The sequence below is a fragment of the Anthonomus grandis genome, chromosome 2, assembly GCF_022605725.1.
Source record: "Anthonomus grandis grandis chromosome 2, icAntGran1.3, whole genome shotgun sequence".
In the NCBI taxonomy this organism is placed as follows: domain Eukaryota; kingdom Metazoa; phylum Arthropoda; class Insecta; order Coleoptera; family Curculionidae; genus Anthonomus; species Anthonomus grandis.
The window spans coordinates 47,110,500-47,134,245 of record NC_065547.1 but is presented as its reverse complement, the minus strand read 5'-3'; the positions used below and the strand labels follow the sequence as shown (position 1 = coordinate 47,134,245).

The window sequence follows — 23,746 nt, the reverse complement described above, 5'->3', positions numbered from 1 at the left end:
TTAAATTCAAACACCGACGTGTTCAGTTCACCCAATAGGATCAAGCTGGTTTGTCGCGTGTCAATTAAAAGGCATTCGTTCTGATTCCCGCGTTTTATTGAAAGTTTCTTTTTGTATTGTTTAAAATAATTAAAATGTGCGACGAAAAAATTATTTTAACGAAAGGTATTATTTCAAGAAGATTAAACGGCAGTCTAAAAAGGACCTAGCTAAACAGCAACGGTATGACAAAAAGTGACAGAAAAGGTTTTCATATTCTGATTTTTTACAGGTATTCACCTAAAGAATTACCATTATTACTATAGTGTGGACATAAAGTTAATATCAGAGACATTAAACATTTTCATGATGTATTTTATCACACTTCGAACAAAGTTCATCAGGACCACTAGACACTAAAACACTCCAAAGCTTCTGATCCGAAAATAAAGCGAAAACGGAATTATGAATATTTTAGGCATAAAAAAGAAGCGAATTTTGAAAATTCTAAAACATAAGAACAATAATGAAATGCTTAGTCACCATCGGAAGCCAAGGAAACCGAAAAAACCAGACATCTGCACAACCTCCCAATGTCAGATCAAGGAACCGACAATATTAATCTAGTCAACATTATGATTTAAGAAGTAAAAGAAAAATTAGAAACTATAGTATAGTCTATGATATGATGATAGCCATTAAAAACAAAACCTAAGTATGCAAATAAAGCACAAAATTAAATAATGAAAAACATGTCATACAAAATTGCATTATTACACTTTCTCCGTTAATGACAACGTGTTCGTGTTGGTTACAAGGTACGCATAATTTGCTATATGTTTATACCAATTTGTAAACTGTATTTATACACATACACAATTGCAATTTCTAATGTAAAAACAAAACTTAACGATCTGTTTTGTTTTTTATTAAGTAGAAATTCACTTTCTTTGAAGTCATTAAATGCGTGCTAAGATATGCATATAGTTTTAGTGAATAACATGGTAATACGTAGAAACAAAATCTACCCTAGTCTGAACAACATTCACTGCCCAAATAGAACTTTCTTCTTTGCAATGAATATAAAAAAAAAAAAAACGACAACTGGTCAACTGCGAGTTGCAACTTTTTATTCGCTCATTAATTTCAGTCTTTTCTCCGTTGCAATATAAATATTCGCTGGGTACGACAGCAAAGGAGATGCCGATGGTGCAATTACTTGACTTCCCGACCAATAAAATTATCAAAGAGATCTGAAGAGTTTTAGCGAATAATGACACGAAGCTATACCTACTGAGCAAAGGATAATTGGTTCTATATTAAGCTAATCTTTTAGGAAACGTCCGTTTCCTATATTCTTTTGAAAACATTATTATACCGCCGTAGTTGTTTCTTTATATCGAGAACCCGAGACTCGAAACCTGACATTATTGCTCCTCAGTTGTCTCTGTATTATTAATTATAGATAAAACGAGTCTATTAAAAGTTGTAAAATGTATAGAAAGTTCGACCCTTGTTAAAAAATCTCAAATTTTGAATGCGATTTCTCGGTACCTATAAAAAAAATAGAAATTGGAGAGTACTGAAATCACTTGATAAAAAGGGACAAGCATGCATCTATTAAATAAAAAACAAAGATGGCAAAGTGAAATACGAATAATCGATATAATGAAAAATAAAAAAGACCTATATTTACCATTAGTCTTCAGATCGTTCATTCTCTTGATCAACTTAGGACTATTGAATAGGTCCTTTCTGCAAGGCTGACAAGCAAAGAAACCATGACAATTACTCTGATCTCACAGTCCTTGCAGAGCAGCAGTTACTCGTTGGATAATTGGATATTTTAATAGCAAAAATGGACCCAATATTCTAAATAGGCCAAAGTGTGTACCTAATATATCGATATTGCTGGTACATCACCACTTATGGCGCATTTGGCTAAGTGCAAATCACGAGGTTCCTGATACAGCTCCAGTTACAGTTCATATGGTTAAATGCACACCTTGGGCAGGAAATACAGTACCCTCCATAACACTAAAATATTAAGAAAGAATATATTATGTAGTTCAATAGCAGAGCAAAATACGATCAGTGTAACTATGTAAATAAAACAACGTCAACGTGAAAACCGCAGAACACCAACATAAATATAGTGAAATGCGTGTAGCCTACTGATCAGACAGATTCTGTTCTATTGACGTTGTTGACAAGAAGGCGATCAACTTGGGTAGCGTGTGGCGGGAAATTTAAACCTGATCTATTGCGCGATTCTTGAATTTGAAGTAATTTGCAACATTAGAACAGTTAATGCGTTAATTGAAGAGTAATACAACTTATATTCACACCCAATGCACTGATTTAATAAGAAAAATATCTCTATATAATTAGAGCCTTATCAACCTGTCATGTTAAAGGAATGTTATCAGTTAATTAAGACTGCATTAAAAAAAATGATCTCTAAGTCAGAACTTATCGGTTCTATTAATTCGAAGGCCGGTCATACATATCTCTGTAATTTTATAAGAGGCTTATATCATAAGTGTGAATTAACCGACCATCAGGTTTTGTATTAAATATTTCATTGAAATCAGGCACAATAATCGTTGGAAAATAATATGGGTTTTATTAGTTGTTTTATTTCAGGTACTTATAATGACGGTTTTATATTATTTCTGTAGCTCAGATGATTTTACTTGCTGGGAAATACTCTTAAGTATGGCTCATATATACGAACTCGTAATAAATTATTTCATAGCGGTAGAAAGCCTTAAATCAATTCAAATCAAAATATAAATAAATATATGCGTTACGTCCGAGCGGTCCTCATCTCTATAATTATTTGAATAATCAGACTACTGCTTTCTTTCCTCTTTATAATAAAAAAATAAGGCACGTTCTCGGTCTGTTTTTAATTTAATTGCCATTTACAGGATGTACTATTAATTTTAAAAGTAATGTCATAAATTAGTCGGCTAATGGCCAAACAGATATGATAATCTGAATACATGAAATATGTGTGCTATAAGAGATTTAAATTGGAGTCGCAATGGTGCACAGGGAAAATAATATTTATAATAGTGACGAATTTAAAATTTTTTGTTAATTTTATTAGAAACTACAAGAGGAACAAACAAGAGAACAGAACATAAAATGTTAGAATATTGAAATAAGAAACAAGAAAGAAAAACAAAAAGTTAAATGAGTGAGAAAGAGGAGAAAAATTAATTGAATTTCAAAAATTTGAAAAATATATCCATTTTACGGGATGGTCCAAAAGGTCGCTGCCATATTTGTGATTTCCTGGTATGCTTTAAGAAAAATATTCGGAGACGTCAATTTTGATTTTTATAATGACATTTTTTCATTTATAACTGTGTAATACTGTGAAAAGTGATCAAAAAAATAAGAGATTATAGTACAGTTTAGGTTATTGTTATCTTTAGATTTTTCGTAAAATTTTCAGCAACTAAACTGTATATAATAAAATTTATAACTATCTTTATTTTAAAATTAAGGCAAAAATTAGTGTCAGAGCTTGGAACTGCTTTACCTTAAGCAAAATACTTTACTCAGTCAACTCAGCAAATATGGAAGGAGGTTGGATATAAATGCTCAATGTTCAGAACAATTGGAACAGTTTGGCTTAAAGATATCTAGAAAAACCTCTTTTATCTTAGAAAATTATTTAACTGATCACTATCCAGTAGGGTTATTTATTAGAAGTTTAATAGGTAACGAGAGAAATATAAAATTATACAGAATCCAAGAAAAATACGAAGAGAACGCTCCATACTACTTTTATTAAAAAAATCACACAAAAATAATTGTACTAAATATTAAAAAAATATTTATTTATTTAATAATTTCAATATGCGGCAGAGCCATTTTACAAAAACAAAATAAATAATACAAAATACTAGATAATATAACAATATAAATATAATACTAGAATTACAAAAAAAATATATCAAGATAAAACCTCTGAAAAAACAATCATCAATAGGGCTAAAAACTTAACACTATTCAAGGAACGTAGGTTAAAGTATATTATTATTTATTTTTGATTTGAATGATCGTAAGCCACCGGAAAATGGATCCAAACTATTTTCATTAAAGAAATGCAAAGTCCTAGTCAGTGAAGAAAAAAACCCATAGATGGCCGAATGAAAAAGTAAACGTATTGAATGTTATGTATTAACAACACATTCTCACTAGCTTAACATAGTTTTAATTTATGACATGTTATGCATACATAGTTACATGCACAAAACACAAAAATATAGAGAAATGGTGGTTGCATACAAACTGATAGAAATTCCTCCCTGCCTCTTGGCAATAGAAACTGTTGTAGCTAACTTGACAGTTTGACGTGTCTAATTGGACCAATCAAAATGGTAAAAAGGCGGGAAATCAAATTTCACTTAATCTAACAATCTTATTATTTAAGTAATATCTAAAGCAAACGCCAAATCAAAAAGGTTACCTATAGAGAAAAGGGCATTTTTGATGAGGTGTTGTCATATATTAATCAGAATAAAAATAAAGCTCTCAGCAGCTTATTTTACATATCTAAATGAGTTAATTTACTGCAATAATCAATTAACAATTGTGTACTAAATATCACCAATTACAAAATGGAAATAAAACAATGTTTTTCTATAATACATTTATTATTTAATTTTCCTGAAAAAATTTACTTAAAATGATATACAATAATTTTTTATAAAAGACTATATAAATTAAAGTTAATCTAAAAATGATTAAAAGTATTTTGCACTGAACTACCCTCATTTTAAATAGATTAGATAAGGTTGTGAAGATCTTTGTGCTATTTTTTTATCATACATCTAACATTACCATTAGGTTATTAATATCCCTGTTTTACTAACACAAACATAAATTCAATAGAGGATAAATTATGTTTGTTAAGAGCAAAGCTCTTATATGTGCTCGTGACAAATCGAGCGACTTTCGGACCCTGCATCAGATAAATGCTAATAACTTTTGTTCTATGGTGAATTTTTTTTTCGGGTTTTTACCATTTTATGTAGGAAGAATAGGTGAATATAAGGGTAAAAAAAGTTTTTCTTTTTTCCCCTTCAGGGTGGGCGTGGCAAAATACGGTTTTTTTGTGTGAAAAATTGTTGATTAAGTCGTTCTGAAAAACTGACCAAGCCGAATTTTCTGAAACTCATTGACGTTAAATAGACGTCTTTATATAAGGCAACTCTAAAAGGGCGCTTTTTAAGATTAACCCTTTAGAAGTTAAATTTTTCTGTGAATGAATTTTGAACTTTTCTACGTAAATGTTTCTTTCTTTTTTGTTAAAACTATTTTTTTCAAAAAGAAACTCCTTCCGAGATAAACGAGCTCAAACTTAATTTTTTTTTTCGAAAAAAAAAAGTGAATTTTTCGAGAAATAAATTTTTTTCTACTTCTAAAAATTTTTTTTTGTTTACACCATTTGAAAGCCTAATCCTTTACGATTAAATAGAGGTATTATTCATGGCACTACGTATTATACAGAGTAAGCTGTGTTAACAAATATGAACCCCTTTTTGAGCCTTTTTCTGACCGATTTTCTATATTTTTGTTAATAACTCTTTTTTGGCGGCACCTAGAGACTTCAAACTTTTAGCGTTTTAAGAAATTTTTAAATCCTATTTTTTGACATACTCTACAACTTTCTACGTAGAGCAGCTTTTGCTCTACATCTTTTTTTAACTTTGACGCTTAATACCGGCATACCTATGACACCTAAGAAAACAATTTTTTTTCTGAAATCACCAGACACTATCTGGTTATAATCCACTAAAAACCGTTTTCCTCAAATATTACCGTTTTTCCGCAACGCGCTGTTATTTAAGAAAAACCCCAAAAAATAAGCCGTTCCAATTAACCAGTCATACCCTGGAGACACAGGGAGCCAGCTCATGGTACAATAAAGTTGGCGGTCCAGCACCCAATGTAAAAGCATACGGACGACGTCACTATCGAGTCGCACATGGCCAGATGACGCAACCGCGGGGTTTTCAATGTCATGGCGGCAAATTCTACGTTAACTTTTTAACATTTTATAATAAGAGTTTTATCCAAAGAAACAATATATCTCTCTACAAAAGAAAATAAACTCTTTGAAAATAAAAACAACTTATTTAAGTATAAACATATATCACTTACATAGTATATATTTGTTGGTCTCTTATAATATTAACAACATATTATGGAACTATATTATTAATAAAAACTTAATTGAAAGACACATGTCTACATTAGTTAAAAGTTAAAACAAAAACATTCATTCTGAGTACTCAGCTCTCTTAGAGTCTATACCAATTTCTCATCTCAGTGAACACAGGAAGTGGTATGATACGAGCATGAAATAAAATAAAAAAATTGGCAGTGCAAGCGTAATAAATAAATTAAGGTACTATTTAATTCATGAGAAAAAAGAGAGAATTAATGTTTAAATAAAGTAATATACATGTAAAGCCAGCAGTATCAGTAGTATCAGTCACTTGTCATACGTCTACCCCTGGCAAGACAGATAACAGCTGGTTGTTGTAGGACTTGTGCAGCCAATGAGATTTGGGGCGAATTTACCTGTTATGTATATTCATCACAGGGCTCTCCCCCAGTGAGGAACCCGCTGGTTGCGAGCGATTCTGTTGACATGCATTGAGCTGCATTCGGTTGGCGTATGAATGTCCTCCAAGAGACGATGACCTGCTGGAACGTATGCGGGTTTTAGGCGGCCCATGGATACTAGTTGGGGGACACTCTGGACATCAAGTGTTAGGAATTTGTCGTGCGGATAAACGCATGTGTCGCTGACTTGCAACGCCGGATGAACATAGGCGGTTGCGAGTTGAGTGGTTGCTGGTTGGTACCGGTCGTAATGCTCCCATAATTTCGCGGAGCCGCTGGACAAATTGGTGTTCATCAGGAGCGGCGGCACTAGGCCAACAGCTGGCCGGGGAGGCGAAGTGGTATACACCAACTCAGAGGTTGTGCATGAAATGTCTGGCTTAAAGGTGTTGCGTAAGCTAAGATGACCAGAGGCAAAGCTTCGGTCCAGGACATGACGTCGGCAGCATTAAGGGCAGCTTTAAGAGTCCGATGGAAACGTTCAATACACCCATTTGATTGTGGGTGATAGGGGGTCGTCTTGATATGCTGTACCCCAGCATTGTATTGAGCTGGCGGAATAACTCGAATTGTCTTCCTCGGTCGGTAGTTATGGTACCTGGAACGCCAAAGCGAGATATCCATCCTTCAAGAATTTTTACTGCCACAATCTCAACAGTTATCTCGGAGATAGGTATGGCTTCAGACCACCTTGTGAATCGGTCAATGATGGTCAAGAGGTACCGGAATCCTTAGCTAGGCGGAAGTGGTCCTACAATGTCAACTTGAATATGGGCGAATCGTTCGTCTGGCATACACAGTGACAACACAATGGTGTGACGCCCAACCTTGGCGCGTTGGCATTGGAGGCACTCTCTAGACCACTGTTTGACTTGGTGGTTTATGTTAAGCCACACAAAGCGTTCTGCGATGAGTCGCAGCGTAGCTGAGTTTCCTGGATGCGACTAGCTATGGAATTTCAGCAAGACATCTCGCTGAAAGGTAGCGGGTACATAAACTCGTATACGCCCATCCTGAACTGCACAGTAGAGGGGTCTATTACTATCTGGTAGAATAATTCGTTGGAGGTTCAATGAACTGGCAGGGTCGTTAAGAATTCGCTGGAGGCGTTCATCTGTAGACTGAGCCTCGGCAAGGCGCTCATAGTCAATGGTGATAGCGGGTGCAAGGACGTCTACCTCCGGACGTGAGAGGCAGTCGGCGACAATATTTGCTGCACCCTATATATGGCGGATATCGGTCAAAAACTGGCCAATAAATACCAACTGGCGGATCTGTCGTGGAGATTGACGATCGTGCCGTTGCTGGAAAGCATATCTTAGAGGTTTATGATCGGTGTAGATAGTGAAATGGGTGTCCTCCAAGAAATCGCGAAAATGGTGAATGCCACTAAATCTAGCCAAAAGTTTACGGTCATAGATGCTGTAATTCCGTTCTGTGCTGCTGAGGTTTCGCGAAAAGAATGCGATAGGCTGCAAGTCTTCATCTACGAGCTGTTGCAATACACCACCTATTGCGGTGTCGGAAGCGTCTACAGACATACTCAGCTGCGCATTAGGTGTGGGGAAAACCAACTCGGCCGCATCAGCTAGAAGTTCTTTAACCTTGGCGAAGGCGGTGGTGAAGGCGCCTACGATTGCTGGCGTTAAGGGCAGCTCCTGTTGCCTTTTCTTCTGCTGAGATAGGAGGTCAGTCAGTGGCAGTAGGTCAGTTGCAGCGTGTGGCAACCACCGGCGATAGAAATTTACCATTTCCAAGAAGCGACGTAGCTGTCGGTATATCGTTGGCTGACTAAAGTCACGAATCGCACTGACTTTTGACGGTAGCGGTCGAACACCTGTTCGATACTGTGACACCGAGAAAGTTGGCTTCACGAATTCGAAACTTGGACTTTTCCTGGTTAATTTGGAGGCCATTGATTTCTAAAATCTGTAGCCAATGAGATTTGGGGCGAATTAACCTGGTATGTATATTCTTCACGCACTCTATAACTAATAATAATACATAACCACAAACCACTTAACAATGTTGCCAAGTCGCTATCTTATGCTGTATACACATAGTATCAACTATGACGTGATAGTGGTATCACACCAAACACTACACTATTGGTGAACTTATATTACATTGAACTAATATCAAGTGGGTTGATAGGTTTTTGCATAACATAAAGCATGTATTTAATAACCTGAAAACGCACCCGATCCATGAATCCCGAACCTGAATAGGGAAAAGTGTGGGTTGGTAGCTTAACACCGTCCTGCAATAATAAATAATTAATCATGTCCATAACTACAATCGAAATATTTTCTAAGGCTACCATGATAGACAAACTATAATAGATTGTATAGTTTTCACATCTGATACTTAATATATAGTACTTTCCACTGGTATTTTTAACATTTCTTGGTCAATTTCTTATATTTAATAAAGACTATAAATTTTAGGCTAATATCATTTTTAAATTGGCATTTTTTTTATTTTAGAAAGGATCATCATATTTTATAACTCGTTGAATTCGCCCTTTCATATAGAAGTTCGCGCAGCATCGGAATGCGGTTGCATAATTACAGCTATTGCTTCACACTATACCATTCGGTCAGATTCGTTCGATTTTACGAAAGAAAGAGAGCGGATGCCGATAATAATGGCAATTGAACCGTCTGCCAATTAGCGGGAGCCCGTTCGAGAAGTTAATTGTTATACCATATATCGAATCGATTTTGCTTTCTCTTCAATTCTCTCTGCATTGTACAGGAAAAACCTTATTTCCTTTAATTGCCTTTATTTAAAAGACAAGAGGGTCAGGACGGCTCAAAGGACCATCTTAACCATTTGCGTATGTATGGTCCTTGCGCAAAAAGAAAAACGCCAAGTAAAAGTTATCTTATTTATCATTACTTTCACGTGGCGTTAATGAACTTTCATTAATCCAATTATTATTATATAAATGATAATGAAACGAATGGGAGGCGAAACGCGCTTTATAGACACTTGTCAGATCGATTAATGATTTTTATTGGCTATAATAAGGTAATTATTATTCCTTATCTAAGTTTTAACGATGCCACACAAGATCGTGTGTCAAAAGATATTTGAGGACCGCGAAGGTTAATAATTAACGAAGCACTTATACACAAATTAAGTGTCAGAGTTAATACTTCAAAAATTTTTTACATATAATAATAATAATAATAATAAGCTTTATTTCTAACAGGTTACATATACCCAGTTACAGGAAAATCAATTAAATATATAAATGTACAAGTACGAACGCATGAACTGTATTAGATTCATGCAGCTAAACTATAAAAAAATTGCTATATAATAAAAAAAAGTAGTGAGTTTGAGAAAATAAATAATAAAAAATCAACACTAAACTAGGATAAGATACAAGAATTAGTTTAAATCAAAGGAGCAGAAAAAAAAATGAGTAAATAAATGTATACAAACTAAATAACTAAGAACTAAATAACCTAGCCTCCCACACTGACCATACGCAGGTTACTCAAAATAAGTGCCAAATTGTCATGGTAAATGTCACAAGAATTAGCAAGTTTTGACACATAAAGTGAATAGGACTCTGAGGAAACTGACCGTTCAGTATATCTAGAGAGCAGTAGGTTATGGTCAAAACCCCTTGGAGGATAGACTCCATCATCCTTAAATGCCAAACATTTAAGGAATCGCCGTTGGACTGATTCTAATAGGTGAATATGCTGGTTGTAAATTTGAGATCAAATAAGGGAGCTGTAGTGGAATGAAATTGAACCATTTGTTTCACGCCTAAAGATAGATTTATGATCATGACGAAAACACTGAATAAAGACTCGATCGATTTTTTTTTGATAACTTGTTAAAAAAAAATTACCTCACCTTTAACTAAAAACTTATCTAAAAGTCGCTTAGCGTTCTGTCTGGCCCCCTCGGCTTGTTCCAAAAGTCCATTCTTAAAGTGTTCCTGCAATTCAAATTCTGCAAGGATACAGGGGTTGAGGATGTAAAAGAAACCGTCAAATTCATTAATATGGTTGTTTATTATAATCTCTGACAAGCACCTTTGAGTAATCGAGCATGTGCTCCGCTTACTCCAATGATTCCAAGTACAGATCCCACTCCTTAGCAAGATTTTTATGCCTGAGCCTCATAGACTGTGGAATAGGGACTGAGTACTTATCCAAGATGGATATCTGATCCGTGATCTGTGGGAATTGTTCTTCTATGAACGTGATGTCTTCTTTGAGTTTTGTATACAGGTTCAACGAGAACTGCATTTACTCCAGGTTTTCCGGCTCGTGTAAAATCCTGAAAAATATTTAATTATAACCGCTGTCCAACTACTACAATTTAATTTGCTTACTCTGTGATGTTTTTTTCCATATAATCGTAAATATCCTCAAGTTTTTTTTCGGATAATTTGAACAAGAGCATGCACATCTTGCGCTGCCACTCGACACAATGTTCTATAATCGACTTTTTCAGTTCCGCGCAGTTAATTTGCGTCGGACACGGTTTCTTGGATCGTTATTCGCCAACTCGGTATAACGTCCGATATTTGCATCGAATAAGGAAGCAGAGGGTTCTTCCATAGCGTAACGCTGGATAAACCTATCCTTATCCACCTCCCATAATTCCCTAAACGGTTCCCAGATTTTGATGTACTCTTTGATCTTTTCAATGGCCACACGCACCTCTGCAAGTCAAATATCGATAAAATTATAATCATAGAGTCTAATCACGGTTTCACCTTGATTTAATTGTTGTTGCATATGTTTGCAATCGTGATCGTTCTCTATTAGGTCTCCATAAGCGACATAGTCGATATCGGAGATATGGAATTCGTCGTTTAATCTTGGCAATGATTTAACAGCTTCGATGAGGGTGCTTTTGCTTGTTTGAAATTACCCTGGCCACACTCACCAGGGTAGGATTAAAGTTTATCTAGAAGTGCAAAAATGAAAGACGCCTTATTTCCCTCTGCACTGTTATACAGTGTTGATCAGCGTAATGGAATAAATGCCATGATGACATATTGAGTGTTTTCCGATTTAGTGAAAAAATTCGTTATGACACTCAATACTTATTTCCTATATTAGTTTTGATAATGGGAAAGTAAACCTAAACCATTTCAATATATCTTCTTACCGATATGAGATTTAAAAAAAATTAAAAAATAAATTTGTGTTCTTTACTTTGGTTTAAGATGATTGGCCTTGGAAATAATTGTCTGTCAGCAATATCAATATATTATTAATGTTATAGTAGTTGGCATCTAACAAATGTATAGTAGAGAGTTTTGGCAGTGGCAGTGTTCGAAAAAAGTTTGCAATTTCTAATAGTAAAGCATGCAAGTAGCTCTAGAAACAGTATCTTCGATGTGAGGGATAAAAAAAAATTGTTGGTCAAAGGTGACTCCAAGTTCCTTAAAACAGCTAGACCTTGCCAGAGACTCTTTATACATTTAACAGTTTGTTGCCATTAATTAAATTTTTGCAATAATTTATAGTTTTGTTTATTTAATTAGTTTTTTAAATGTTTTAGGTTTAAAATACATGTTTTTCACGTTTTTATGATTATGTTTTTTGTTCAATTAAGGCTGTTACTCATAAAATAGTCGAGTAAAAGAAAACGCTTATTGTAAACTATTTTCCTTTTTTTTTTTTAAATTAATTATAGAAAATTAAAGTAATTTTGGACCAAAGTTATTAGGCTGGGTATTTTGCAGGTCACTGTCCTTGGAAGATCTAGATATCAAAACAGTTTGTATAATAAAAATACATTTAATTAATTTAACTATATTTATTCATCTTATACATAAAAAAGAATTTATATACAACAATTATTTGCGGAATAAAACGAGAAATCCCAAACGTCCCTAAAACAACACAATTTTGTTAGAAACCTATAAATGGCACTTAAAGATATTTTCTTCTAATATATTATTCTATAAACTTTCGTTAATTTATTTAAAATATAAAGTATGTATTATTAAATATTAACTCGAAATATACATTTTAAAACAAGAGGCTATAATAATAAATAAATTTATTGTAAATATGTATATAAATTAAAAAATGTAAATATTTTTTTTATCTTATAGTACAATGCCAGCATAGTTTGGTCGGATAACCAAATTTATAACATCTGGTTTTACAGTAATGTGTCTTGAGCATCATTTGTCAACATTTATGAGCCAAACAGTATCTGCAACAAAGTAGTAAAAAATAAATAGTTACACAAACATATTCTAACAATAATTTTGTATATACTTTTATCGTCTATGTCCTCTACCATTTATCTGTGCTCCCGTCATAATAACGGGACCAGGCCCTGGAGCCATCCCTCTCGGATCGTACATTCCTCTGGGAACCTCTGAACGTTCCAGCTCGTCTCCAGACAAATCCAGATCCTGGACCATTTGCATTATTTCTCGCTCTTTTTTTATGTCCTCACGTACATCGTCCTATAAATAAATCCAGTGAGTTAATTTACGTATGGATTAATTAATAATCCCTATCGGACAAAAGTAGAGCCATACTGTGATAAAATAATACAAAATCCCGATTTTATTATAATACTAAATGTAAAATATCGGTTTTATATACAAGTGTGTTTTAAGGGATCAAAGGTAGACTGCTGTCGTCGGTTTTTCGTTATAAAATTTTAAATGTAAATCAGTAATGCGTCAAAAATAAAGTAACAAGTAATTAGTTTTCAATGAAAGTAAAGTGACTTCATTTAAAGAAGGTAAAAAACAAGTCGATATATTAAGGCAAGTTGTGTTGCCGAGATACACATCATTTATCAACATTAGACCCAATAAGTAGGTATCTATCAATACCACGATACCAGATCACTCACTGCGAAGTAGTTATATATTAATCAGAGGGTGAAGGGACGCAATTAAGCGAAGTCCGTTCGTTTCCTAAATCTGATATTTATTATTATTAAATTAATATTTTTTTAGTGTGAAAAGGAACGGTTAAAAAAAATGTTTTTTACGTACTGTATCATTGTGTACATAAATGTTTTATTAGCCAAGTAGGGTAGAGTTTTGTATTTTAAAAGATTGAAACAAAAAACATAATGAGTGTAGAATTCCTCTATTAAGCATATTTAGCTAATTAACTTTTTTAGTTCATAAGAAATTCGCTTTCTACACTTTTCAATTCTCTTAAGACTTTTGAATTTTTTGAATATCCAAAAAGTCCAAACCGAATCCATAGTTAATAACACAATCAATTTAATTTTTTTGTTTCTTGATTTAGAGAGTCCCTAGGTGTAATGTCGTCTTAATGCTAAAGAACTGATTCTAAATTTAGATGTTACATGCTGTTTATACCTCATTTTACTGTCATTAATCAAGCCTAAATTTTTAGCAGTTTTTTATTGATATTAAATTAGAATTATGTTAATGTTTTCAAGAATATAATTTCTTATGCTTTTACTACAGAGTAACAACGCAATCGATTTTGCTGGATTAATTTTTAGCATATGCTTTAAATAGATTTTCTAAATCAGATATTAATTTGAGTATTGGTTTTCAGAATTAGAGAGAACTGTCAGATATTCCAGCGGCATAAGTTTTAAAATAAATAACTCTTTTTTTCTATTTTTGTAATAAAATACTTATACAGGGTGTCCCAAAAGTCGACGATCAAACTTAAAGGGGAGAAGAGGGAGGTCATTTTGAATTAAAATAACTATATATGTTGTTATCCAATTGTTGACAGTTAAAAAGTTATTTATTATTTTGTACTATATATTAAAATTGAATGCTGTCAACAATAAAAAAGTAATTGATTTAATTTTAAAATAGTTTAATTTTTTTAAAAACTCTGTTCTCTTCTAGTCAAGAAAAATATGATCTTAAAAACAAGTTTTGTTTTAAAAAAATATGAATAATTTTTTTTAATGGATGCTGATTCAATGAAATTAACCTTTAAAAAACTGACCCGTCCTTAGAAAATCTTTAGAAATTAATGTACAACTCGCCCATATCAAAATGGCCTTTGAGATGCGGGAAGAAAGAGTGAGAGAGTCAGTGTGCGATGAAGACAGAAAATGATAAACCAACGGCCTAAAATGGGCTTTTGAGGATTTTGCCACTGCGCACCCAAATTTCACTGGCCATTTCGATATTTTCGAGCTGTAATTTCATAACATAATTAAAGACTTGAATACAGATTTGTCTTACCCAATTTCTAATGGAAAATACTTTATTTGTACCATTGCCACATTTTTTTCAAAAATACAAGAAATTGTAATATTTTTTTTATTTAATTATTAATAAGGTATTAACTACATTAAATTTTAAAAATGTCTGCCGCCGTCTACCCTTACACATAATCTACATCGTCGAATAAAATTTCTTTTTAACCGTTGGAATCCCCGCTGGTTGTTATTGATCACTCTGATCGCTTCTTCTATATTTTGACGCAATTCCTGTTCAGTGCGACTTTCTGTAGCGTAAACTAATTCTTTAAAATAACCCCACAAAAAAAAGTCCAATGGGTTAAGGTCGGGGGACCGCGGTGGCCAGCGGATAGTCACACCCCTTCCAATCCAACGATTTGGAAACTGTTGGTTGATATAAACTCTCACTACTCGAGCGTACTGTGGAGGAGCTCCATCATGCTGCAGCCACATGTTTCGACGTGTTTCTAACGATACGTCTTCTAGTAAGCCATTTAAATGATTTTGTAAAAAATTGAGGTAGCTTTCGCCATTGAGTCGTTTTGGTAATTCAAAAGGGCCAATTAACTTAACCTCAATTATTCCAGCCCACATGTTTATTTCAAATTGATGTTGGAAACGGGAAGCGCGCACAATTCTAGGGTTAACATATTCCCAATTATGTAAATTGTGAATATTAAATATTCCTATCCTTTGAAACAATTATTCGTCGCTCCACAAAATTCTTTGGAAAAACTGAGGGTCGGTTCTGTTGCGACGTAACATATCCCTGCAAAATCGTACTCTTGTGGTAATAATGCTTGCACCCGTTGCACATGATATGGATGTAATAGAGATCTTCTCAAAATACGATGCACCGATGAAGATGATAATCCCAAACGCCTTGCTATACGACGAATACTTATGGTCGGAGTTTTTGCTACCATATTTATTATTTCATCTTCACGAATATCAACTCTAGGCCTTCCTTCTCTGGGCAAATGCTGGCCAGGAATTTGACCATTCACGTATATCCTATGAACATTTTGAAACACTCTGTAATCAGGATAATGTGCTCTGTTAGGAAATCGTGCCCTATACTCTCTAACAGCAGCCCACGTACCAGCGTACCTATCGTTTGTCTCTACAAAAAAGTTTTATTTTTAAAACTGTTCTATCTCAACAAAAAAGGGCAATGCAAAATATTCAAAATATTTTTAAACTGAACTTTAACGTTCACCTTAAAAGTAAAAATAGGTAAATGGTAAATACCTACCTTAATAATATTGGTAATAAATAAAAACCTTCAACAACCTACAAGTCAATTGTATAAGTAAAGTATTTTCCATTAGAAATTGGGTAAAACAAATCTGTTTTTATTATTTATTATTATGTTAAGAATCTACAATAATTTCTCAAGATTTTCTAAGGGCGGGTCAGTTTTTTAAAGGGTAATTTCTTTCTATCACCATCCATTAAAAAAACTTACTAAGATTTTTTGAAATTAAAACTTGTTTTTAAACATTTTTTACGAAGACATTAAAGTTTTTGAAACTATTTTAAAATTAAAAGGACATCCCTAAAAATTAAACATAATGAAAAATAAAACAGTAGTTGACCGCGTTTATTTTGCATAACTCTTTTATTGTTCGCAGTATTCAATTTTAATAAAAAATACAAAAAGGTGAATAACTTTTTACCCATCAATATTTTGATAACCACATATATAGATATTTAGATTCTAAATGACTTCCTCTTTCCCCTTTTTAAGTTTAATCGTCGACTTCTAGGACACCCTGTATATGTTTTTAATTTTTAAAATTTCGTTTGTGAAGGGTAGGACCTATATGTATTTCGTTTTTGCATTAAATATACTACTTTAAAAATAATCATTTTTTAGGTATATTATTATTTATCTTTAGTTATTTTCTTCCGCTCTAATAGTAAGTCAATTTATTGACATTAATTTAGCTAAAGCATTAGAGCTCTCAAAAGAATTTAAATAGTGATAATCGCTAACTGTCATCTGCCTTCACTATGACTTTATCATGCTCTAATTTACTATTTGAGGATTTATCTAATAATATTGATATATTTTTTTTTAGAAATAGAGACACTTGTTATAGATCTTTACCTGTGTAATGTAAAGCGACTAATCAATTAACAGCTTAAATATCTGAAAAATATTTATTTGAATAATTTGTAAGTTTAATCCACACGAGCTTGATTTTATTTTTTGTTTTAGTTTTTGCCTATACTTCACAAACTCTTCACAAACCTTTACTTTAAGATTTGTGAACTCGTGATAACCTCGAGATTTTTGAGCACTAGATTTTAAAATAAAAACTATACTTCCATACATGCTGAAATGCTACAGAGGTCTATCGAACCACTAATAGTGCGGGAATTAGAAAATCACAGGGAAATCCACGGAAATTTATCACTAGAAGAACGTTTTCGCTACCATTCCAACCGGATGGAGCGCTCCCTTATGATGCAAATAACCCATTAGGCAAAGATTGGATGATCATTATCCTAACCAGTGGATTGGAAGAAAAGACCTTATTGAATGGCCACCTAGATTTCCGGACCAACTCAAGTTTTAAGCTTCTCCCGAAGATGCTAACATCGTTAACGAAACACGTGTCGAGAGTTAAAAATAAAGAGCTTTGATTAGTGGATTTGACTATGGAACGACTTAAGATCGGGGCACACATATCCGAGTCTCGGTGCGTTATCTCCCTAAACACACATCTCCGACACACGGCCGCATGGACGGTCACGACGCACTTCAAAGTATTCAGTTTGGATCGAAAGTTAATTGGGTTGGTACATTAAATTTATTTCAAAGAAAAATGTTCTCGAAATTTGGTAATAATGAATTAGCAACGTTAGCTATTGCATTGAATGAAGAGGAAGAAAGCAAAGTCAGAAATAAAAAGAAAAACTTAAGAGGAAAATGGATATACGGTGCTTGGAAAGCAAGAACTACAGAAGGAGAATTCAGCACACTATTTCCTCATCTGATGAATGACGAGACAAAATTCTATTAGTACTTTAGAATGATACAATCCACGTTTCATAAGCTACTGAAAAATTGGGAAAAAAACCTTTTATGTTCAGTTCCAAAGAAATTTTATTCCACACTCTGTCCTTATAATCTGTATTCCTACATTTTTCATTTTTTTGATCATACAGTGATGGAAACTTCCTTCCTTCCTCTATTAACCTTTCAATTTCCATTTTAAATAGCTATATTTTATTGCTCGTTCGAGATCGTACAACTCACCGTTACCGTTGAAAATTAAACAAAACTATTTCCACTCTTCACGGATGCGGTGCGTGCTACATGCTCGGGCACGGTGCGCTGATGTTAAGTCTTCGTCATATGATTACTATAGTGTTGTTGACAACCGAGACACGGCAGAGCTGCGCTGCAGGCACGGTGCGTCCTCGGTACGGATTTGTGTGCCCCGACCTTTATTTATAGAGATACAATGGAAAATGTCATGCTTATTTATGCAGAATAGGAAATGCCAATGCGTTTTACGTCTTACGATACGATTTACACGTTGCTCTATATTCAAGATCTCTCGCTTACCGATAGATAGCCTTTACGTATGTACGGTATAAAATTTTTAAGTCATTTTGGTCAGCACAAAACACATAGTACCTCTCCAAAATTAACAGTTGATAATTGTTTAAACAAATCGATAAAATCGAATATTCTCTTAAACTGTTCCAAAAGAATCGTGTTGAGTTTTTACGCCGATTAATTACTGTCAACGAAACATGGATCCATCACCATACTCCGGAGACTAAACAACAGTCAATGCAATGCACTGAGGTTGGTGAACCAGCTTCGAAGAAGGCAAAGATCGTTCTTTCTGCCGGAAAAGTGATAGTTTTTTGGGACAGTTTTGGTTGATTATTTTCAAAAAGGGAAAGCTATTAATGGACCCTATTATGCTACGTTATTAACTCAAGAAGAAACGACTACAATTGACGAAGAAGAAGGTGCTGTTTCAGCAGGACAACGCGCAAGTCCATACTTGCATGGTAACAGTGGCAAAATCGGGAGAATTGAAGTTCGAATTCGTATCAAATCGTAGACCTGGCTCGGAGTGACTTTTTTTGTTTCTCAACTCAGAAAACATTTTTCGGAGGGACAAAATATGGGTCAAATACTGAGGTAGAAGAGGCAATAAATCTGTATTTTTTAAGTTTACCTAAAGATTATTTTTCTGATGGCCTGAAGGGTTAGGAAAAGCGTTTGATCAAATCTATTGACTTGTATGGAAACTATGTCGAGAAATAAATTACGATCCAAAACAAAGAGTGTTCGATATTAAATTAGAATTATGTTCTTTCACTACAAAGTCGATTTTGCTGGATTAATTTTTAGCATATGTTTAAATAGGTTTTCTAAATCAGATATTAATTTGAGTAGTGGTTTCCAGAATTTGAGAGGAATTAAAACAAATACAGTTGAGTGTAGTCTGCGTACATGTGATGCAGTATAGATATTTTCGTTCTGGGCATTACGTCATGTGCCCAGACGACACCCAATATCCCTGGATTATGCCACCTATCCACGGAAATCTATCTCTAGAAGAATGTTTTCACTACCATTCTAACTGGATGGAGCGCCCTCTTATGAAGCAATTCTCGTTGGGCAAAGATTGGATGATCATAATCCTAGCCAGTGGATTAGAAAAAAAGTTCTTATTTAATGGTCACCCAGATTTTCGGACCTAACGCCTCTTGACCTTTTTGTGAGGTCACCTAAAATCTGAGTTACTAAAGCAACTCCAGCATAAAAAAATTTAAGAATGCCGTACTAGATCCAGCAAAATGTATCGAAATTTAATTATAGACTTGTCATTACCTGCACCCAAGAAATATCTCCCGTGACTTAATAAATGATATTATTTCCGGTCTTGTTGATAATGTTTGTTTATATAAACTAAATAAAAATATAGGCGAAAGGATGTATAGTCATGATCGGTTTTCAAGATCAATGTTTATTTTAAGTTGTATTTAATATTTGTTTATTATTTGCTCTATTATTTTCTTTAATTTAATGACACTTTAGAGAAGAAATAATAAAACGTGCCATGATATTTGTTACACAGTAGTTTGTTTCTCAATTTCTTTATGTACAAATGTTCTCAATTTACAGTAAGTAACATTTAATGCATAAACATACTTCCATGTCAAGTTTGGACATTACATGCGGAAAACCTTACTAAAAATTTAACAGCCTCAATGCCGCGACGTTGATCTCAAATTTTTAACTAAATTTAATCATAATGACGTGAAATATTGCCTTAATCTTAATGATAATAGGTGTATCCAGAAATTACCTGATAAAACACTTTGTTGCTCTAGTTTTTTCCGATAGTGTAGGTTATAGTAATTATAGTAAACTTACGTCATGGACTCCGTTCGGTATCGGAGTCGCGAATTTTAAATTAGCCAAACTGCCGTAGCTCCGGCTTCGGTGCTCCTGCCTAATGGAATAAGAAAATGCTCTTTCGTTAAGATGCCCTTGTTTCCTAAAAATTATATTCTACTGTACCCAAATTTTTATGGTTTTAACAAGTTTATTAAATATAAGTATATTACCATCAATAACTAACATAACTATAAAAATGTATCTAGCGAAGTGGTTTCATTGATTACGAGTATAGTCACTTGATTTCAGATTTCAGAGTCATTAAATGTTGAGTTTGGAGTTCTGCAGGGTACTGCCATCCTCTATTATATCTACTTTACATAAATGATATTGTCAAATCTATTGTCAAATCAATCGATGCAAAATGGAATTATTTGCTGACGACACAATAATTTCTTTGTCAGGGAATGATATAAATTTTTACTTTTCCATTCAATCCTCTTACCTATAAATTCCTGTATTGAAAGGACTTTCATCGTCACGTAACAAATTCGGGTCGTCCAGTCCATTCATGCTTTGCGCGAATTTTTTGTTAAGTTTTCCTTGTTTTTCCATAGATTTTTCTCGACTTCTTCTTTGTTTACCTAAAAGAAACATGGATCAATATTTGCAAAATAATATGAATCTGCTCTTAAACTCATTTTCTATAGATAGAAGAAGATTTTATTCTACTAAAAGTTTTAGTTTTTATCTACTAAAATTTAACAACTATTTTACTTTGATTTTACGTTTAAATTATTTATTATTATTTATTAATTATTTAAATATTTATTTTTAAGTTAAAAAAAAACAAATAAATATTAATAGTTAAAATAGTAAAAATGATTGCCCAAATTATTTATTCCGAGAAATTACCAAATAACTGGGAATTACTAAAATAAAGAATTAGAGATGCTTGTAATTTAATTTCCATTGAAGAAATTAGAAATTCTTTTAAAATGTTTAGGAAAGATATTGAAACATTTTTCGATAATGGTAGTAACAACTTACTTGAATAAATTCAAAATAAGTATAAAATAAATTTTCTTGTTAAATTAGACGTAATCTATAACTCAGAGATCAGTGATTTAACTATTAGATAAATAAATTTGTTAGTTTTTCTCTAATAATTAAATATGAATAAAAAAATTAATTAATTGGTTAAAAATTAATTGGTAATTTATAAAATTCGGTATTCGGGCAACAATTTTGCATTCTTAACAACTTTTTCTAATAAACTTTTAATATATTATCTTACTTAGAAATCCTACTTTACCTACTCATGAAATTTTAAAAATGCTCGTATCAAGGCATATTCGATTTTTAAAAAGTAAAAATATGCTATTGTTAGAGTACTAGTCGACCAAAGTGTCTTGGCCTCTGAAATTTGGATGCGCGGTGACAAAACCGACAAGAGCTCATTTAAAGTGGTGCTCTCGTAGTGTTCCCATTGTTTACTCCGCAATACCTATGCTCTACATAGGTGATATAAAAACTTTTATAGTTCAAAATGCCCTTTCAAACTAGTTTAAAAATTAAAGTTCTTACCGGTCAAAGTCGGGAGATAATTCGCAATTTGTTAAATTTTATGCAAGCAGAGGCTGTAGCTGGAGAAGTTTCAATTCCTCTCAAAAAGGTATATTACATTAACTTAACTTATTATTATTGTTTTTTACGTGACTGATGTAAGAGTAAACAATTAAGACAAGTTACAAATTATGACCTTTTATCCCGCGAAATGTACGGTAAAATACCGTAGGGCATCAAAGTTTGGATTAAATTTGTAAAGGTTGTTATGATAATTGTAAGTTGTAAATTGTGTGTGACTAAGACGGTCACTTTTAAATGATAAAAATAATAATTTTAAAAGTGTTTTATGCGTTGCTATGGTAACATTTTATTTTTTCACCCGCTCTTTTTATTGTTATAAGACTGGCTGAAAAACAACCATTTTCGTTTCGCTTATCCAAAATACATCATGTATTGTATAGGAGGTATGGAAAACTAAGTTTTCGATGCACGTATTTTGGAAAAATATTTTCAGAGGTCAACAATTCACATGAGTCAAAAGCTATGATTTTTTTAGAACCACCTGCCCACATTGCTTTGTTCCCTTATAAAATTAACATATTTTTAAATAATTTGATATTTACCCTTAGATCATCTTCAGAAAACTTAAGAAAATCCAATTAATACATATTTACCTGGCCTGGTGCGCCTTTATTTAAAATTTTATACATTTTTTGTATAAGCTCGTATTTTTACCACTTGTTAACGCAACAGCAAAGTATTTTTTCCTTATGTGTAATTGTTTGGTAGATTTATAAATTAACTTTTTTTTATAGGTTCAAGAACGCGTTGCAGCAGCAACAGGGGTATCAATTAGAAGTATTCGATGAATTAAAAAAGAGGCCACATTGGTTACATCAGCTCAATCTACATTGTTTTCAACACCTAAAAGAACTAATAAAAATACCAAAATTAAAATTCGCTTGGACGACGCGGATTTAGGAATTTTGCGAAGAACAATCATTAACCACCATTTCACAGAGAAGACAGTTCCTAGATTAAAAACAGTCCATGCAAAATATGTCGCAGATACTGGGTATCAAGGATGTAAAGAGACTCTGTGTAAGGAAATACATAAAATCGGTTTTCGATGAAAAAAATTTAAAAGCAATCAAAGAGTGCTAATGGAGCAGCAACCCATCAGGCTGCTAAGAATTGAGTTTTTTAAAAAAATGCGTCAGTACAGAGAAGAAGGTAGAAATATAGTATATATGGACGAAACATACATTCACTCAACGCATACTCACTTAAAATGTTGGAGTGATCGGAAGGCATTAAAAAACCAACAGGCAAGAAACCACATCTCATTATAGTTCATGCAGGTGGCGAAGATGGTTTTATTCCAAATGCGTATATTAGATGGAAATCCAACAGCACAAGTGGCGATTATCATCACGATATGAATTATGATAACTACAAAAAATGGGTTTCAGATAATCTCATTCCAAACCTAAAGCAAAGGTCTGTTGTGGTAATTGACAATGCTCCATACCACATTAAGCAAATAGATAAAGCACCGACAACAATAGTTACGTTTAAGGGGTATATCATATGACGATAACATGTTAAAGCCGCAACTATATCATTTAATAAAACTGCATAAACCCAAATATAAACGATATGAAATAGACGAGCTTTTCAATGCAAAAGGTCATAATATGCTAAGATTACCTCCATACCATCCAGACCTTAATCCCATTGAATTGGTTTGGGCTGAATTAAAACAATTCGTTGCCAAAAAAAATGTTAATTTTAATTTTAATGAGGTAATTAAACATTGTGATGATTTCTTTAGAGAATTCTCTATTGACGAATGGAAATCAAGATGTGAACGTGCAAAACGATTTAAAAAAGAATTTATTTTAAAGGAACCTACAGTTGATATAGTCATAGAAAAGGTTATAATTAACCTTAACGATAGCGATATTGAAACAG

The 23,746-nt window shown here is 33.2% G+C and overlaps 1 protein-coding gene across 3 annotated transcripts in view; it reads right to left on the bottom strand.

Annotated features, from left to right (window-relative positions):
* Nucleotides 1–12,409: 12,409 nt before the first annotated feature.
* Nucleotides 12,410–23,746, bottom strand: part of LOC126746763 (uncharacterized) — a 112,138-nt gene continuing 100,801 nt past the window's right edge. For 2 of the 3 annotated variants that reach the window (XM_050455112.1, XM_050455121.1), the window contains exons 9-12: nucleotides 20,709–20,847; nucleotides 20,240–20,363; nucleotides 12,900–13,093; nucleotides 12,410–12,834 (exon numbers count right to left, since the gene is read on the bottom strand). In XM_050455112.1, coding sequence (XP_050311069.1) covers nucleotides 12,902–13,093; nucleotides 20,240–20,363; nucleotides 20,709–20,847 — 455 coding nt within the window. In that variant the 3' untranslated portion in view covers nucleotides 12,410–12,834; nucleotides 12,900–12,901. The remainder of the gene's footprint in view (nucleotides 12,835–12,899; nucleotides 13,094–20,239; nucleotides 20,364–20,708; nucleotides 20,848–23,746) is intronic. The other variant, XM_050455130.1, reaches the window with a different exon arrangement.